This window comes from Passer montanus, unplaced genomic scaffold, assembly GCF_014805655.1.
Source record: "Passer montanus isolate IOZ18808 unplaced genomic scaffold, ASM1480565v1 scaffold49, whole genome shotgun sequence".
In the NCBI taxonomy this organism is placed as follows: Eukaryota; Metazoa; Chordata; class Aves; order Passeriformes; family Passeridae; genus Passer; species Passer montanus.
The window spans coordinates 562,802-581,812 of record NW_024369818.1 but is presented as its reverse complement, the minus strand read 5'-3'; the positions used below and the strand labels follow the sequence as shown (position 1 = coordinate 581,812).

Below are 19,011 nucleotides of genomic sequence, written 5' to 3'. Positions count from 1 at the left end.
CTTCTGTTCTTGTCTGCTCCTTGCAAGAGAAATGCCCAGAGCTGCAGCTTCAGTGCCAGTCTGTGAGCAGACTCCAGGCTGGTGCTCATCTCCTGCTCCCCAGAGGCAGGGCTCATCCTTCCAGACTTCCAGGAGGGATGCACTCTATTCTTTGATGATTTTGTTACCATTTTTAGGCTACTTTTCCTAGAGGATTCTGATCTTTTTCGGTCTTTCTTTGTGTTTTTGTTGTTCTGGGGTTTTTTTTCTTCCCAACACTAAGGAAGTTTGTCTCTTTTTGTAGCCCAGCTGTTGACAATAATGCTCCATAAATAGGAAGAAAAAAGGCACTTCTCTCTACTTCCCTTATAATTGGAAACCATTGTCCTAGCTCCAAATAAGGCTACATTAATAATTAAATTCTCATTAAAGTTATGATACACAAGAGTTTTCTAATATTTCATAAGCAGCAAACTAAAGGTGTCCAAAGCTCTCAAAAACTGCTTCCCACTCATCCCAGACCTTTCTGGCAGGTCTCCTGGCACCTTCTCTGTGTGCCTGTTCTCACCACGCCTCCAGGATATTCTCTTACAAAAGTGATGTTCCTTGCTTTTCCTCCCAGACTTTGTCAGGGAAGAACATAAGTTCTCTGTTGTGACCCAGATTGTCACAGCGATTTTTAAATTCACTGTGGGCTGGTCAGGGTGGGGTTTGTGGTAGACAGGGGTGACTGAGGCTCATATTTCATCTGAGTTGCTGTCCATCTCCTCCTGTGTTCCGTGGTGTCCTGTGGTGTTGGAGCAGCAGGAGAAACGTCTGCTCCAGCAGCTGGAGTGGCTTCATCCTAAGGGCAGATCCTAGCAGGCTGTGCACTTTGGGTGCTTTGTCTTCTGCAGCTGGCCAGGCAGGTCCTGCTGCCCAGTGCCCTCCCCGGAGCCAGCCCCTGGTGCCATGCAGTGTCCCCAGTTCCACTGCTGTGCTCCCAGTGCTCCCAGTGCTCCCCAAACACACACTCCACAAAAAGGAGCAGCACCCTGTGAGTTTCTGTCCTGTCTGCTGTGCTGCATGCCCCAGCCCACCTGTTTGGAAAGCTGCCAGCTTGCATTTGTTTCAGCAGATGGGAAAAGCAGGAGAGCACTCGGAATAGGCAAGAAGAAATGTTCATTCATTCATTTCTTCATTCCTTCATTTATTCATTCTTTCATTCATTTATTCCTTCCTTCATTCATTCCTTCATTCATTTATTCCTTCATTTATTCATTCTTTCATTCATTTGTTCCTTCCTTCATTTATTCCTTCATTCATTCCTTCATTCATTGATTCCTTCCTTCCTTCATTTATTCATTCTTTCATTCATTTATTCCTTCATTTATTCCTTCATTCATTCCTTCATTCCTTGATTCCTTCCTTCATTTATTCATTCCTTCATTCCCTCATTCCTTCCTTCATTTGTTCATTCCTTCATGCAGGCAAGCAGAGCAGAGCAGTGGGCTGATCTGCAGGGCTCAGATGAGAGTGGGCACGTGTGGCCCTGCAGACCCTCAGCTCCTGGTGCTGGGTCTGCCCATGGGCTGGTCCTTGGCAGGCAGGGGCTGTTCCTCATCCAGGTGAGCAGGGCCGGGGCTGTCCCTCATCCAGGTGAGCAGGGCCGGGGCTGTTCCTCATCCAGGAGAGCAGGGCCAGGGCTGTTCCTCATCCAGGTGAGCAGGGCCGGGCTGTTCCTCATCCCGGGGGGGCAGGCGGGGGCTGTTCCTCATCCAGGTGAGCAGGGCCGGGGCTGTTCCTCATCCAGGAGAGCAGGGCTGGGCTGTCCCTCATCCAGGAGAGCAGGGCCGGGGCTGTTCCTCATCCAGGAGAGCAGGGCCGGGGCTGTTCCTCATCCAGGAGAGCAGGGCTGGGCTGTCCCTCTCAGCTCGGGTGCAGGAGGTGACAGCCCTGCCTGCAGGCTGCACTCTCCCAGGGCAGCTCTCAGTCCCCCTGCCCAGGGAGGAGGAGGAGGCTCAGAGCATGGAGCCATCCCCCAGCCCTGCTCACAGCTCCTGTTCAGCCCTGGAGCGTGTCCCAGGAGCCCCATCTGTGCTTCACATGCTCCAGGCCCTCAGGGCTGTGCCTCCACCGTGGCACTGGCCCTTCTGCTGAAGCCCTTTCCTAAGTCCAGCCCAAAGCCCCGTGGGAGCAGCGCTGTGCTGGTGACCCAGCCCTGGGCCAAGGCACTGACGTGCTGCCTCTCCTGCTCCTTCCCTTTCTGCTCCCTGGAGCAGAGCACTGCCCGTGCTCCTGGCACAGCTGGAGACAAGGCTCTCTGCAGAACCCCGCTGCCACTTCCACGGGAAACAGGGGATGCATTCTGAGCAGCGTTTATCAACACAGTTTTGATGTTGTGTGCCTTTGTCTTTGTTATCCACAAGGATCTACAAGCAGCATTATCTGGGCTCGTCTTTTCAGAGGATAACAGCCTATTACTGCTGGCAGTTAATCCAATTACTCTTTTAGGTCAAGGGGGAGTGTTCTGTGCAAATATTTTTGGAAGATCTGAAAAAAAGTTATTCTGTGTGTTGACCCAAAGAGAGCATATTTCAGATTTTTTCAGCAGATCAAAAGGCTAAGAAATGTCTACATGTGTTGGAGGAAACATGGTGGAAAGAGCGGTCAGCTTTCAGTTTTGATCACAAGGCAGTCACTTACTTGAAATATAAAGATAATTCACAATTGAAAGTAGTTTCAAATCAGAAAATAAATCACTGTCTAAAGCATCAGAGAAATTCTTTGCTGTGGGAATGAAGATGGAGCTGTGCAAACCTTAGGAATTCATACAGCAGTGAAATGTTTTGCCTGAAGAAGGTTTCAGCCGTATCCTTTTGGCTCTCTTGGTTCCTGGTTCTCCAGTAAGAGTGTCTCAGCAGGGACAGTGCAGGAGCTGGGAGTGATCCCCGGAGCAGGAGAGCTCTGCTGGGGAGATGGAGCCCAGCAGTGGGGGGCTGCAGCAGCCCTCAGTGGGCTCTGTGCCCTGGGTGCAGGGGTGGCGCTGGGTGGTGACCCTGCAGGGACAGGGTGACACTGAACAGGACAGGGTGACACTAAACAGGACAGAGTGACCCTGTGTGGGACAGGGTGACACTAAACAGGACATGGTGACTCTGCAGGGACCAGGGTGACCCTGCATGGGACATGGTGACCCTCCACGGTGACCCTGCCCTGCTCCAGGGGCCTGGCCCGGCGCTGGGCTCAGCACTGGGACACTGCACGCCCGTGCACACTGTGCAGGGCAGCTCTGTTGCTGCCCGAGGAAGGAGCCCCAGGCAGGTTGAGGAGCTGGCAGCAATCCTGGGGGTGCTGCAGGCTCTGGGGCTCCCCTGGGTGCTGCTGGGCCACGGAGACACCCAGGATCTGTGTGGGATGGGGCAATGCTGGACTCCACGCTGCCTGTGAAGTGTTTGTGACTGTCTCACAGCAGGAGCTGGGACCTTGCCCTTGCCCTTCCTTAGAATCAGTGGTGAATTTAAATATTCCTGTGGTATTTATGCTGTAAGTAGGGGTTACCCTCCCTTTCCCACAGGCGCAGAGGGGCACTCACAGCCGTGTTCTGCTGAATCCCCAAAGCCTCTGACAGTGGCTGCAGTCTGATGGAGATCAGCAGTTTGAGAACTCATTAGTTAACTACTGAAAGTCCCTTACTGGGCAGGGGGTTTGCTTCCCTGAGTGCCTGAATCTTGGAGACAGTTAGTGCCCATCTCAAAATGATGTTCTAGTCATGCATGCCATGAAGCTGTCCTTTAACAGCAGCTCAGAATAAGCCCAGGAAGCAGTTGCCATAGAGGAAATGTGTGGAAGGGGTTGAGAACAAAGAGCAGGCACTGTTCCTGGGAGAGTGAAGGAGCTGGGCTGTGCCTGGCAGCCCTCACTGTCACAAACCCATCCAGCAGCAGCTTCCAGATGTAATGAGAGCCCATTCTGAGCCTACTCTTAATTCCGAAAACTCTTCTAAAGAAAGTTGTGTCTTTCACAGGGTATTTTTGCTGGTTTGTTTCTTTCAGCTTGAAATAAGCTGGTGTGGTGCCTGGTTTGGGGGTGTGTTGGGAGGAAGGAGTGGTGCAGAATGAGGGACTCCAGAAATGGCTTGCTGTGAATAAAAATTAGAGAATTGGCTGCTTGTGCTTCCTGTAATATCTGTGTTCATTGTGAAAACTGCAAGTCAGAGTCAACCAGACTGCAAAGTTGGGAGCACACAGCTGCAAGCTGAAAATAAGATTTCTGGGTGATGCAGAAGTGCCAGGGCTGTTTGGTAAGAATACTTCATCAAGATTTGGCAAAGCTTAATGGGAAATGGTTTGGATGGACTGTGTTGTCATTAAGAGGTTCTGAGTGTTTTACAACCCCAGAATAGATTTTTTTTTCAATTAGCTTGCAAGTATTGTTGTGCTCTGAGTTTATTGTGTTGTGCAGGTGGCTGACAAAAAAAAATCTCACCTTCAACTGGGAGAAATTAGGAGGGAAACAAAGCAGTGATGGAAAGAAGCAAAGAGAATTTTTACTGCCCATAGACCTGAGGGATTTTCATCAGCTGTGTCAACCAGGGAAATGTTATTGCAGCAAAAGACCCCAGTTCCCTACCCTGCCCTGTCCTACAGGCAGTCACTTGAAGCAAGTTATTTTAGAGAGGGATTTTTTTAGACTTGTTCCTGTAAGGAGCTGAAAGCAACTTGATAGCCTAATGTTTTCCCCTAAAAGGAGAAAAAGAATAATTCCTGCACAGCTCCAAACAGCCCCAGGGCCTGGTAACCTCATTGGTGACCTTCGTGTCCTCTGTGGGGGCCAGGGAGGCGCAGGACCAGGGGGGTGCCCAGGGAGCCTGGCTGCTCTGTGCCCTGGGGGTGGCACTGGGGTGACAGTGACACTGGGGAGGTGACACTGGGGATGACAGTGACACTGGGGGGTGACGGTGACACTGGGGAGGTGACACTGGGGGTGACAGTGACACTGAGGGGGTGACACTGGGGGGTGACAGTGACACTGGTGGGTGACACTGGGGGAGCATTGGCTGCTGCCCTCGTTATTCCACAAAGCCATGCTGGGGGAATGGGTTTTTCCTGCCCTGTGCCAGAGAAGGATTCCTTCACTTTGTGGGTGCAGGGTCTCAGAGGGGCTCTGATGCTCTCTGTGGCTTGGACACCTTGTGTGTAGAGTCACGACTTCAGTCCTTCCACAGTGGCAGAAAAATGAATTATTGCAAGTGTGAGCGTCCTGGGGCTCACCACATGTAAAACTGAGCAGCCTGTGAAGTTAGGGAGCTGAGGAAAGTTCATGTTTCAGGTAATGACCTGGAAGGTTCATTCAGGAGTGAGTGGATCCATGGAAGTATAATTTTTTTTGTTTAAATTGTGTCATACATACAAGAACAATAGTCCAGCAGGAGCAGGAGGACGTGTTTTGCCTGGATTTGATTTACCCTGTGGTTGCTGTAGCCTGTAGCTAGCAGAGCAGAAGCCTCTCTATGTAAAACCAGGGGGAAGGATATTTCCTTCCAGCTTTATTAAACTCTGAATTACATCAAAGATAATGCAGTTGGAACCCGAGCCAAGGCCTATGGACAGGGTTGATGTTATGGTTTCTGGCAATTCTGGATGGGACTGAAATGCAGTTGGACATAAAAGAAAGACACAAACCAGCAGACTGTTTAGCTGGTGTGTTTATATAAAGTAAACATGTTTGAATTTATCTTGAAAAACATCCTGGTGCCAGCAGCCATGCTAAAGATTGCTTTCTCTCAGTAAAGCTTACAGGAAGAAGAAATCTTTTTCCTAGTGGCTTGTTGACAGCAAGTTTTTATTAATGTAATTATTACTATTTTATTTGAGCTGAAGAATGTGCTACAGGGTGATATTTAGCAAGCTGAATGTTTTGATTAGGAAACATAACAGTCACTGCAGTTGTTTTATACTCGCTGCTAAGCAAACTCCTCTCAGTTGCTGTGCTTTGGTCTCCATCACATTGCAGGGGAAGGAAAAGGGATTCATTTATTAAAGCCATGTAGTCGTTCTTTATCACTTTCACCTGAGAATGTGCAGGTTCTTTGGCAGTGTATAGTGAGCTGTGTCCATGGCACACAGTCTTGTCCCTGTTTTATTTGGGAGCATGGGAACGTGGAGCACCAGTGTGCTACCCATGAGCATGGGGAGTGCAAGGGGATGAAACTGAAATGAGAGCTGAAATACAGCAGCAGAGCCAGGGCTGATGCTGGAGGCTGGCACGAGGGTCCCACTCGTGCCAGGGCAGGTGCCAGGGAAGGGCAGCGATTTGCTGTGTGCCCAGGGGCGTTTGCTGTGTGCCCAGGGGGTTTGCTGTGTGCCTGGGGCAGCAGCAGGGCTGGGCTGGGGCTGTGTGTGCCCAGGGGGGTTTGCTGTGTGCCCAGGGGGGTTTGCTGTGTGCCTGGGGCAGCAGCTGGGCTGGGCTGAGCAGGGCACTCTGGGTCTGGCTGTGTCCTTTGCTCCTCAGCCTGCCTGGGTGCACAGGGGCCTGGCAGTGGTGCCAGGCAGCTGTCTGCCACACACTGACGGCTGGGATCTGTCCTTGGCCCTGGTGTGCAGGTGCTGCATGCTCTGAGCTTGCACACACCAGCACGTGCTTGAGGAGTGACCCGTCAGGCCCTGTTTGAGCAGTGACCCTTCAGGCCCTGTTTGAGGAGTGACCCTTCAGGCCCTGTTTGAGGAGTGACCCTTCAGGCCCTGTTTGAGGAGTGACCCTTCAGGCCCTGTTTGAGGAGTGACCCTTCAGGCCCTGTTTGAGGAGTGACCCTTCAGGCCCTGTTTGAGGAGTGACCCTTCAGGCCCTGTTTGAGGAGTGACCCTTCAGGCCCTGTTTGAGGAGTGACCCTTCAGGCCCTGTTTGAGGAGTGACCCTTCAGGCCCTGTTTGAGGAGTGACCCTTCAGGCCCTGTTTGAGGAGTGACCCTTCAGGCCCTGTTTGAGGAGTGACCCTTCAGGCCCTGTTTGAGGAGTGACCCTTCAGGCCCTGTTTGAGGAGTGACCCTTCAGGCCCTGTTTGAGGAGTGACCCTTCAGGCCCTGTTTGAGGAGTGACCCTTCAGGCCCTGTTTGAGGAGTGACCCTTCAGGCCCTGTTTGAGGAGTGACCCTTCAGGCCCTGTTTGAGGAGTGACCCTTCAGGCCCTGTTTGAGGAGTGACCCTTCAGGCCCTGTTTGAGGAGTGACCCTTCAGGCCCTGTTTGAGGAGTGACCCTTCAGGCCCTGTTTGAGGAGTGACCCTTCAGGCCCTGTTTGAGGAGTGACCCGTCAGGACCTGTTTGAGCAGTGACCCGTCAGGAGCTGTTGGTCCCTGGCTGACGTCGGGCCCTGTTTGAGCAGTGACCCTTCAGGACCTGTTTGAGGAGTGACCCGTCAGGACCTGTTGGTCCCTGGCTGACCTCGGGTGCTGGCTCCTGGTACTTGGTGCCAGCAGCTGCCCTGGGGCTCTCAGTGTGCTCCCTGGGCACAGCCCACCCTTCCAGAGCACCTGGCACTGTGAGGTGGGGTGAAATGGCAGCCAGGCCTCGTGCTCCACTGACCTGCTGCTCCTTGTTGAACCACTGGTGCTTTCCTCCTCGGCCGTGCATCCCTTTTAATGACACTTTACATGGATTATTAGTGGGTGTTTCTGCTGCTGGCTGTCTCCTAATGCAGCTGCAGCAGCCAAGGTGCAAGGTTTCTCTGGTGCATTAATGAGGTCCTGAGAGGGTGACTGCCCACTGAGAGCAGAACAGCTGTCAGTCTGAATTTATCACCCAGATATGACTCCTGCCGGAGAAAAATCCAGTGCCTGAGAATGCAGTGGGGTAATATTTGTTTGAGGTGGACCGTGTTTAAATCTGGTGGTTTTTAACATGTCCATGTGTTGGCAGATATTTAGGGAGCAGTTAAATTGTTAGAATCAATGGCCATCACTTTGAGAACCAAATAAACTTACCTAGTGCATGCTAGTGCATGTTTTAGACTAGCCTGTCAGTAGTTTTCAGAATTACTGAAATTCTTGGATTTTTTTTTAGTTTTTGTTTTTTTCACATACAGTTTGGGAATCCAAGTTTGGTTTTGGGTATGGTTTTATATCTCTGTGTTACTATAAATAACGGTTGGTGGTTGGAAGCTGTCTTGTGAAAAAGCAGCTAATTTTTGTTCATGTGAGATGATCTGTGCCTAAAGCTGTGAGCTGAGGCATCTCACTATCTCTGTTATTAAGGCTTCATTTTTTTAGATAGTGGAAAAGCGTTTCAATTCATTCTGGTAATGTAATACTTTGAGGTAGCTGGAACTTTCTTTATGCTATGTATTTTATCTTTTTGCCACTTAATAGTCTGACCCCATTCAGAAACATTTCAGACTGTGTATCCTTTATGTTATTAATGGCAGTATTGATTTATAAGATCAACTTTAGAAACGACTTGCTGTTTTACAAGAAAACCATCAGGAGGATCAATGTGCTTTCTCTCTGTACATCTGCACTTGTATCTGTTGGAAATGGTGGTGGAGTCCAGTGGCTGTGGGCTGTCCCTGCTCTGGGGAAGGGCTGGTTCCATGTCCTGGTGAAGCTCTGGGAGCAGTACCTGCAGGTGGGGAGGGGTTGTTCCCTGATGGCAGTGCAGACATTGCCTGTGGCCAGGCCAGAAAGCACAAAGTTTGGATTGCCCTTCTCCTCGTCTGCATGCAGAGTGGGTGGGGGTGCTAGGGGAGGACAGGGCAGGTACAGGAGGGAGCTGTGCTGCTTCTCAGAGCGGGGTGTCACTCTGCTGTTTATCAAAGCTGCATGAAACGGGATGGAGTGCTGAGGTTTATGAGCATTGTTTATAAAAGTAAATGTTTTTTCCCACCCTTCTCCCACCACAACTAAGATACTATACACTTTAAAGTTTATTTTCCTTCCTATGAACCTTTCTTCCCCTCTGTCTTTCCCCAGCCTGTTCTGTAGTGATTTGATTGTGGATTGCTTTCCTGGGGCTCTAACCTGAGTTCATTTTGTTATGTGGTGACCACAGTTATGGATGACGCTCCCCCTGGCACTCAGGAGTACATTATGTTACGGCAAGATTCCATCCAATCTGCGGAATTAAAGAAAAAAGAGTCCCCTTTTCGTGCTAAGTGTCACGAAATCTTCTGCTGCCCGCTGAAGCAAGTGCACCTCAAAGAGAACACAGAGCCGGAAGGTTTGTGGCACTGCGGGTCCATGTTCTGTTTGTTGGTCCCCTCTCCCCGTGTGTCCCGGGCGTGCTGTGTGTCCCCGCTGCGCGGGCCGGGAGCCCTGCCCTCTGTCCCCTGCTTGCTGCCAGTGTCGGTGCCCCCACAGGCACTGCGCCCCGAGCTGCTCGGGCTCCCTTCCGGACAGCAGGACGCTGCTTCTCCTCTCGGAAAGTTTGTTTGTTTCAGCTCTCATCATCACACACCGCCCTTTTTTTTGGCTGCCAAAAGCTGCTTGCTGCTCCAACGGCCTCAGTCCGCAGGCGGTTCTTTGCAGTAGTTCCTGAAGCTGCACTCTGCTCTGAGTCTGGCACCAGCCCCGGGTTCGGCTTGTCCCCAGCACCTTGCACTCCATAAGGCTTCTGCACAGTGCTAGAGAATGCTCATGGCAGCTGTTCTGGGTGAAGCAGGATGAACTTTGTGTGGAATGCACGCCTGGTTGCATTTTGGGAAATGAAATGCATGCAGAGCAGAAAAAAAAAAAAAGTAGATTGTTTTCCTTTTCAGATGAAGCAAAGGTATGGTCTCTCCTCATGCTGTGTTTACTGATGTGAAATTGCCAATGAGGTATATCTCGTTTGTCTAGTGTGCCTAAGATTAAGCTATTTTAAATTTTATTTTTTAATACTTTCTCTTATTGTTCCATATGTGTTTTGCATTACTGCTTCATATTCCACGTGGTAAGCCTTGTACTTTTTGCATAAGCTCCAGTATCTGCCAAGACAAATAATGCTACTGCATACATAGAAGTGTTTTAAGATGAAATATTCAGGGCTGGATTTTGCCACAGTCGAGTCTGCAGGAGCAGCAGAGTGAGCAGGTTGGAGTTCTTATTACAAATCACTTGCATTATTCTCTCTGTGATGATGGGCATCATTCCTGAGCTGTCACTATTAGCCCAAAATATTTCAGTCAGTTGCTTTCTTCTGTTACGTTCTCCAAATTTTGCATGAATGTTCTTTGTACCACCTCTGTGAGATTTGTGTCTTTTAAAATAAAATACTTTATTAAAATAGCATTTATCATCTCACCAGAAATATTAACTGTGATACACATTCTGGTTTAAGGCTCGGGGAGAGGTTTCTTGTTTCAGTGATGATGTAACTGGATGTTGAAGTCGGGGTTTGAAGAAAGTCCAGTTGTCCTCTCAGTGCTGGCGTGACCTGATAGAAGTTGTGATTTCATGGCTCAGTAGAGATGAAGGGCAGGTGAATCCTGTGGCACTCTCCTGGTTAGCAGACGTCGTGGATTTCTTGTCCTCTGTCAGGGTTTGTTCATGAGTAAATTCGGAGCCCAGAGCTGTTCCTGACAAGCTCCTCCAGGAAGGCGATGGCAGCAGAGCTTCCGCAGTGCTCAGCACTGCACTTGGAGAGCAGAAGATCCCACAGCCACGAGGCACGAAAGGGAGCTGGCCCTGAGCTCCATCCCTGGCTGACAGGCTGTGTGTGGGTCCTGCCTGTGCTGCCCTGGAACTGCAGCAGAAGCTTGGGCTTGTTTCATGCAGCCTGCCCTGGGAGCTGGATTCCTGCAGAGCCCTGCTCCTGGCTGGGCTGATCCTCTCCGGGAATAAACCACCAGCTCACACCCCAGGATCCAGGAGGAGCCAGGAAAGCAGAGCAGGGCTGGGCCTTTGCTCTCCAGAGTCTCCGTGGGACATGGTTTTCCCCTCACGTCCTTGCCTGCTTGCAGCATCATCTCTGTTCACACTGGTGCCCCGTGTGCACCCGAGGAAAGAGCCCCAGGGCAGTGCCTGCTTCCAGCCTGAGGACACAGGAGGCTTGGCCCAGTGGCTGCAGCCAGTGCTAGGACTGGGAGGAAGGAGAGGAGATGGAGGTCAGCACGATGAGAGCTCCCAGTGTGCCAGGGGTGTCCCCCTGAGCCCCGTGCCAGGGGATGCTGCCAGCCCAGGTGGGTGCTGCCCTCCCTGTGCCCCGGGGAGCCTGGGGCTCTGCTAAGAGCTGAGCTGCTGCTTGTTCTGCCAAAGCCATTGCACAGCTTGCAGTGTCCTGGGCCTCTGAAGGGCGGCAAAACCAGCAGGGCTGACATCCTTACCTGGATGCTGCTCCTCTGGGTGTCGGGCATTGTTTACAGTTGCATCCACAGCAGAATACAGAGTGGTTTTGCAGCTTCCCTCAAGCCAGGAAGGCGCTGCTAGCAGGAGAAGGGCCATCTGAAGTACATTTTGCAGCTATTTGTTCTCTTAAATAGTTTAAACATAAGCTGCTGCTGCTATCTGTATAAAACATGGTTACATAAAAAGGAGTCAGCTCCTGGAAAACTAATTTGAGTTGTATTATTACATCCAGGGAAGGGAATAAAATGAGAGAAATGTTTTTTAAAAACACCCATTGGTTAGTCACAGTCACACAGTCAGGAGTCTTGGACACTCGCCCATAGTTCTGTTTTCATGTGGTTGGGGTTTTTTTCCCTTTTTATTTTTTTTCCTTTTTTTTTTTTGGTAACATTTATTCTCCCTCCAGGCGTACATAACCTTTTTACACAGAAAAGCAGACAAGCATGGCAAAATACGTATTGGGGATGGGCAGAGGGAAGTCTGGGACAGCAGCTGGTAACGAGGAAAGGCAGCTTTCCTCAACCAACAGGAAATGTGATTAGATAGAAAATGTTAAGGATGCTAATGTGGAGCAAGCAGCTCTGTGGTTGCCCTTGACAATGGCTTGTTCTCTTCATCCCCAGCAGTGGGGAGAGTGGCAGAGGCAGTCCTGGCTGAGGCACAGGGAGTGCAGGCTGCTGTCCCACCTGTGCCCTGGCACCTGTGCCACCTGCAGGAGGTGCAGCCTTTGTGCTGGGATACAGAATGTCCCTTCGGTGCTCGAGCGTGGTGTCACACTGAGAGCACTGGCACCTGGCACTCCAGTTACATCCTTTTCTTCGAGACCAGATCAGCCCTGTCAGCCCTGCAAGCCCATTGCATTGTGTTAGTGCCTGTGCATTTCTGCATTTCAGAGGAGAAAGGGAACGAAGAAGGGTGAGCAGATCTGAAATCAGAGAGTTGTGAGAGGTGTTCGAACTTCACATATTGCTCAGAACTAAAAATGACTTTGTGTTCCAGTGGGGAATGACAAAGATGAGCCACGTGGAGCAGGCACAAGGGCCAGGACAGGGAGGGACAGCAGGGTCAGCATCTGTGCTGGCTGCCTGAGCCCCAGTTCCCCCCGAGCCCCTGGAGGTGCCTCCTGGAGCATCCTGGAGCATCTGACTGGAGCTCCCTCCAGGGACGGCCCTGTGCTTCTGACCTGAGCACATTTCACAAGTGCTGTTCTGGCACTGGCAGCAAGCAGCTGAGCAATGCCTGAGCCCTGCAGCACTAAATGACAAACTCCTAAATCCTGCCTGTCTGGGTCCACGTGCAGCTGTGGGACCTCAGCAAGCAGCTGAGCAATGCCTGAGCCCTGCAGCACTAAATGGCAGCAAACTCCTAAATCCTGCCCGTCTGGGTCCACGTGCAGCTGTGGGACCCTGTCTGCAGTGAAGGGTGATCTGAAGGGGGGACAGAGGCCAAAAGGCAAAGGTCTGAAGCTGCACCAGTGTAATGGCTTTTCCCCAAAGAGAAACCTCTCTGGGCTGAGTGGTGACCTGTTCAGCTCCTGTTCAGGGCTGGGAGCAGTGCTGGCTGCTGCAGGACAGTGCATCCAGCAGAGCAGCTCAGTCCTGTGCCTGGCTGAGCCCCCCTGCCCTGATCCTCCAGAGCCTCTAAGCACGAGATTAACTTTAAACACGAGTGCTCCCAGCAGAGTCACGGGGCTTGGGAGGTATTTAGTGAGCTTACCTGAACACAGGCTGGGCCTGACTCAGGTATGGGCTCAGCCAGTGCAAATCCAGAGTAATTCCACTGAAATCCAAGATTTACTCAATATTTACTTGAGTCTGAGTAAGTAATGGCATTAGGAGCAGTTGTAGAACGTTTATTTAAAGATAAATGATTTTTAATTCTCAAACTGGACCTGGCCTTACCCCTGAAGAGGTCATGGCAACCGAAAAAGAAGTGCTGTCTCTTACCTTACCTGTGTACCCTTTGAGAGAAGCCTTTTATCTGTGCCTTTTACTATTTTGTTCTAATCTCAAAGTAAATATTCACTATGGAGACAGTACCTGGCACTTAGCATAGCTGAAGTAGGACATTTAGACCAAATGAGTCACCCTGATATTCTTTTCTCATCTCATCTTTAAAGGACTCTGAGATCTTCAAAGAGTGTTCCTTGTGTGCAGAAAGGCCTTTGTCTTGCTACTTTTCCATCCCATGACTCTCCTGAGAAAGCATCAGACTTCGTTCTTCAACCTGCCCTCGTTTTAGATCAGGAGACGTAGTTCTTTATGAACAATGAAGGTTTTTCTCTGTGCCTTACTCAGCTCCACGGCCCATCATAATTTCTGCACAGATTTTATCAGTGGTCATGTCTGTAGCACACAGACACAGAGTGCCTTTGGGCTGGGGCCACGACAGGTCTGCCATGGGGTCCTGGTTAGGCAGAGTCTGCAGCCCAGGAGCAGTTAGACTTGCCAGCACCCTGATTGTTCTGAGCCCCACGCAGGACACAAAGCAAGTGGCCCAGGGTGGCTTTGCCTTAATTGCTCTGATGAGGTTTGGCTTTCTTCCCAGTGATTTTCCAGGTAACAGCTAATCTTTCTGCTTATCCTTGGTTTTTCTTCTTGTTACAATTCTCTTGTCTCGGGTCTTGGTGCTTGTGGCAGAGGTCACCTCGTTCCTCAGCTGTGTCCCTGCAGCCTTTCTGGGCAGCCTGGAGGCTTAGCTGGCCTGCCGTGGTTCAGGGTGGCACAGGAGGTTTCTCTGGGGTGGGAAGGGGTCAGTGCCCCAGGAGCAGCACTCACCCACAGCTGCCCTGAGGATGGGCCCCTCTGCCAGCCAGTGCCAGCAGCCCTGGGCCCCGGGAGCGAGGGGGTGGCACTGCTGTCCCCTGCCTGCCCTCCTGGCCACCCTGCTCTGGTGGCTTTCCCAGCTTCCTTCAGAGCTGCAGGAGAGCAGCCAGGAGGAGCCTCTGCAGGACAGGGCTGCAGGGACTGCTCTGGTGGCTTTCCCAGCTTCCTTCAGAGCTGCAGGAGAGCAGCCAGGAGGACAGGGCTGCAGGGGCCAGGTGAGCTCCCACCTTGGGAAGAGGGTTTGGCAGCACACACCACCTGGTGAGGAAGGTTAGACAGCACACATCACCTGGTGAAGGAGGTTTGGCAGCACACACCACCTTGTGAGGAAGGTTAGACAGCACACACCACCTGGTGAGGAAGGTTTCACAGCACACACCACCTGGTGAGGAAGGGTTCACAGCACACATCACCTTGGGAAGAGGGTTTGGCAGCACACACCACCTGGTGAGGAAGGTTTCACAGCACACACCACCTTGTGAGGAAGGTTTCACAGCACACACCACCTCTGTGGTGCCTGGCTCTCTGCTCTAAAGGGAACTCTGCTCTGTTTCCGCTGAACAGGCCCAGGATTTTTCCTTTCTGCAACAGGTGACATCAAATTAACACTTAATTACAGGAGTTGTTAAAAATGCAGAGTGAAGTTCAGTTGTGCACCTTTGCTTAATTGGTGCCTGCCCCTGTTTCTCCTCCTCTACAGCTTCAGCTTGGTAGAGTCAGTAATTAACAACCAAGTTTTGCTTTCTAGTTGCTCTTCTCTCTGGTAAGTGCAATCGTTTTCTCATTTGAGACAAGTGGCAAGACTGCCCTCAAATATTGCTAGTGTTTCTCAGATGTTGTTAGTAGAAAATGTTTAAGGAAAATCTTCACATAAGATCTTCCTTTCTAGCAATGAGCTGTCAGCATTAATCCAGTGCAGTTCATGGGGCTGGCTTTTTTATGATAAATTTAGATTAAATATGCTGTAAAAGCAGTAGTAAGCAAAAATTTAAATGGGACTTGAGCTGCCAAGTGCAAGTAGGTGGTTTCTTTAATCAATTGGATATTAAATTAGATAAATGTAAAAATAGTGAGAAATTTTGCTGACCTTCCTACTAATAACAAAGGAGCATGTTTAGGAAATTGCTGTTTTGACTGAAAAGAACTAGATGTAGTGCATTTCATGGTATGTGCAGTGAAAAATCAGCCAGTAGGATCCAGGCTGATCATCAGGGGGGAAGATGAGTTGAACAGAGTGACAGAAAGTGACAGCAGAACAGGTATGGAGAGCTCCAAGGAGGAGAGGGCAGTGTCTAAAACATCAGGGTACCCAGAAGGAGAGGTTCAGGTGGAGAAGGTGAGTCTGGTGCTGGGGAGGAAAGTCTGCAAGGAGGATGGTGGAGAGGAGGGTGGTGAGGACAGGAGAGGTCCTGCTTTGGGATGAACTTGCTGGCTGCAGTGAGATGCAGAGCTGAAGCACAGAGACCCCTGAGCTGCATTAGGACTCTCCAGGAGGGAGCTGGAAGCCTGGATGGCCCCTCACAGTGGGAGAAGTTACCTGAGAGGACAGGAGATCTCCAGAGAAAAGCAGGCAGGTTGCCCAGCTGAGCCCTGGGCAGCATCACCTTGCTCCAGGAAGGTGGGGTGTTCCTGGGGGTGCTTCTGCCTCTCCCCTGAGGGTCAGAGCCCTGAACTGAGCTCCAGCTGCTGCTCCAAGCCCAGTCACAGCTCTGCACGTTCCATGCATGGCATTGTGGAATGTCAGACAGTGCATTCCAGCCAGGTTTTCATGTCTTGTGTGTATTTCATGGAGTACATTGACTTCTGTAGGTGCTGATGTTGGGTCCAGGTGTATTTATGGCAGATTCTTTAATGTGCACGTGCAAATGGAAGCATGGCTGTAGTCCAGGAGACTGAGGAACATCACAGGGCAGCACTATGAGTATGTTACTGATGCTGTCCTGCTGCAGCAGAATTTGTTCTGTCTCACAGAATTGAAAAGGTGCCTTTTAAAAGCTAATGTCTCAGAAGGACATAGTAAAAAACCCAAGCCCAACACTCCTGCCAGGTTTTTTTGGTGGTGTGGTTTGGAGTTGGTTTTTGTAGTGGTTTCATTGCCAGCCTTTAAAGTCAGCTCGTTCCCAGCAGGATGGTGTTGAGATGGACACTTGCCAGCATTTTTCTTTGTGAGTCCTTGGCCAGATTGTGTTTACTGGAGTGCACCCCTGAGCTGTGTGCCTGGCAGGGCTGGCTCGGGCCAGTTTGCTCTGAGCTGTGGCACAGCCCCAGAGTTCCCTCACATCCCTGGGAAGGCACTGGTGCCTTCAGCTGCTGCTGCAGAGCAGCTCTGTGCTCCTCTCTGCTCTCCTGCAGGAGCTGTTTCCCACTGCCAAGCTCGGCACCTTCACTCCCTGGTTTGTTTCTGGCAGCCTCCCTGTGTAACCCCTGTTTCAGCAGCCGTTCTCTCTCCCTCTGGGGGGATGTCTGGGCTCAGGCTCTCTGAAATCCATTTCTGTTTAGCTCTGGAGAAAGCATTCTGCCTGGGAGGCAGGGCAGCAGGGGAGGAAAGCCCAGTGAGATCCTGGCACCTTTCCAGTCTCCTGGAGTTGATGAACGCTTACTTTTGAGGGTACAAATCCTTGGGATTTTTTAAAATAATATATAAATCAAGGTTTATAAGGAAAAACATGCAAACCTAAACTCACACATCAGATTTCTCAAGAGACTTGTAGGGCTGCAGGTTCATTAGAAAGGAAACTTGTTAAAAGATTAAGTTGTAATACTTTGATTTAGGATGGGACTCTAGGGAAGGATCAAAACAGAACACTTCTTGCAGCTGATTTGCAGAGCAAATTCACAAGTAGTTTTGGGCTTATTTATGGTCTTTAAAAATCCAGTGGCAACAGTGTTAAGAATGTGGGAGAGTGGACATCTGATTTCTCCAGCTTGTAATAATTTAGATTATTCACATTGCAGTGCAGTGGCTTTTTGTCACAAAAAAGTCTTGATTAATAGTATGGAGAAGTAGGTTTTAGTTTTACAAATGGTACTGAATTGAGAGTCAAGCAGATAATGAGAAACAATTTAATCTGATACATGATGGGGATTCATTTGGAGTACCTGGGTTGTAATGGGGCAGCAGAGCTCAATGCAGATAAATGGAAGATAATAAGCTCAGGGGTAAAGAACTCCATAGTCAGTGAGTGCTCAGATGCTGCAGCAGGCTGAGTCAGGGGAAAAGAAATGAGAAGTTAGTGGAGAAAAATGGCCCATTCAGCAGTAAAACCAGGGAGGAATGGGAGAGCAGAGCACTCCCAGCCCCACGGTCAGGGCTCGCCCTCCTCGTGCTGGGCATGGGGAGGCCAAGGGCAGGCTCCAGGGGGATGCACCTCTCCTGGACAGAAATGGCCCCTGAGGGGCAGAAATCTCTGAAGAAACCCAAAATCTGCTGCTGCAGAGACGCAGGAGTTGCTGGGTTTGGAGCCCACTGCACAAGACAGGCAGATTTGTTTTTTTCCCCATTGGTACCAGGTGGGAATTTGAGTTGTGATGAAACTCAAACTGGGACAGCCTGTGCAGCAGAGAAAGATCCTCCAGCAGGGTCAGAGAGCCAGGGTGCAGGCTCAGAGAGGGGCAGGGTGCAGGCTCAGAGAGAGCCAGGAACAGTCCTGCTGCAGAGAGCCTGGGCCTGCAGGCTCAGAGAGGGGCAGGGTGCAGGGTCAGAGAGGGGCAGGGTGCAGGGTCAGAGAGGGGCAGGGTGCAGGGTCAGAGAGGCAGGGTGCAGGCTCAGAGAGAGCCAGGGTCAGAGAGGGGCAGGGTGCTGGCTCAGAGAGAGCCAGGAGCAGTCCTGCTGCAGAGAGCCTGAGCCATTCTTGCTTCAGGATAAAGCTCTTCTGCCTCCTCTCCTTTAATCTTCAGCTGGTTTACTTTTCCTCTTGTTTTCAAATGATGACTTTATGGGATTTCGGTTTTTCAGTGGAATGGCACCGAGCCAGAGCTGGGGCAGAGCCTGCACAGGGGGCTGAGCCCTGGGCACTGCTCCCTGCCCTGGCCAGGGACGGGCATGAGTGACCAGCACTGCCCGGGCACGAGTGACCAGCCAGGGAGTGACCAGCACTGCTGGTGGCACTGCTGTCATGCCCTGCCCTGCCCTGGCTCTGGGCTCTGCCCTTCCTCAGCAGCATTCCCACTCCATCTCTCCCTTGGCCCTGCATGGAGTCATTTTCTAACATTGCGTTATGCAGAGTCAGGAAAATTATTATTACCCAAGGCAGTTTTATATAAATTACAAATTTCTTTTACAGTTATCACTTTAAATTAGGACAAAATGCTCTGTGATTCACGAGTAGATCCAAGGCTTCAGCCAGAGGAGCAGAAGTGTGGGCAGGGAGGAGCTGGTTTTATTCTGCTCGGTGCCCTGCACCTTCCTGCAGCTCTGTGGGATGGCTGAGGGACATCAGTGAAAGCAGTGAGACAGGTGTTCCCAAAGCACAGGTAGGCTCCTCTGCAGCCTGGTGGGCCGAGGCAGGAGGGAGAGCTGAAGAGACTGCCAAGGGTGGTTTTTCAGGGTCTGCTCTGCTGGAGTCTCGGTGCCCCTGTTCCTCTGGCTCACCAGGCTGGGACAGCTCCGCTCACCCCAGTGCACATCCCCTGTTCTGGGGCTTCCACCTCCTGCTCCTCCTGGAACCTGCTGCCTCCAGGTCACGAAAAACCTTCAAATCAAGCCTCACCTTTTTTCATTCACTAACTTTTTAAAACAAATTTGTTTTAAAAACAATACAATCAAAAAGAGAGTTTAAATAACAGAATATTCAGCTAAAGCTTCCTTCAACACATTTGAGTGCAAGACTGAAAATGAACTGTTATCTTTTCAGTTATACTTACAGAATGCAGATTTGAATTGCAAAAAAGGCATTAAAATAGCTTGTGCAATTT

At 50.6% G+C, this 19,011-nt stretch overlaps 1 protein-coding gene across 7 annotated transcripts in view; it reads left to right on the top strand.

Annotated features, from left to right (window-relative positions):
- FGF13 (fibroblast growth factor 13) overlaps positions 1-19,011 on the top strand; it is a 184,411-nt gene that overhangs the window by 99,991 nt on the left and 65,409 nt on the right. For 6 of the 7 annotated variants that reach the window (XM_039722636.1, XM_039722630.1, XM_039722631.1 and 3 more), the window contains one exon: positions 9,000-9,167. The exons of the other annotated variant lie outside the window; for it this stretch is intronic. In XM_039722636.1, coding sequence (XP_039578570.1) covers positions 9,000-9,167 — 168 coding nt within the window. The remainder of the gene's footprint in view (positions 1-8,999; positions 9,168-19,011) is intronic. 7 annotated transcript variants of the gene reach the window in all.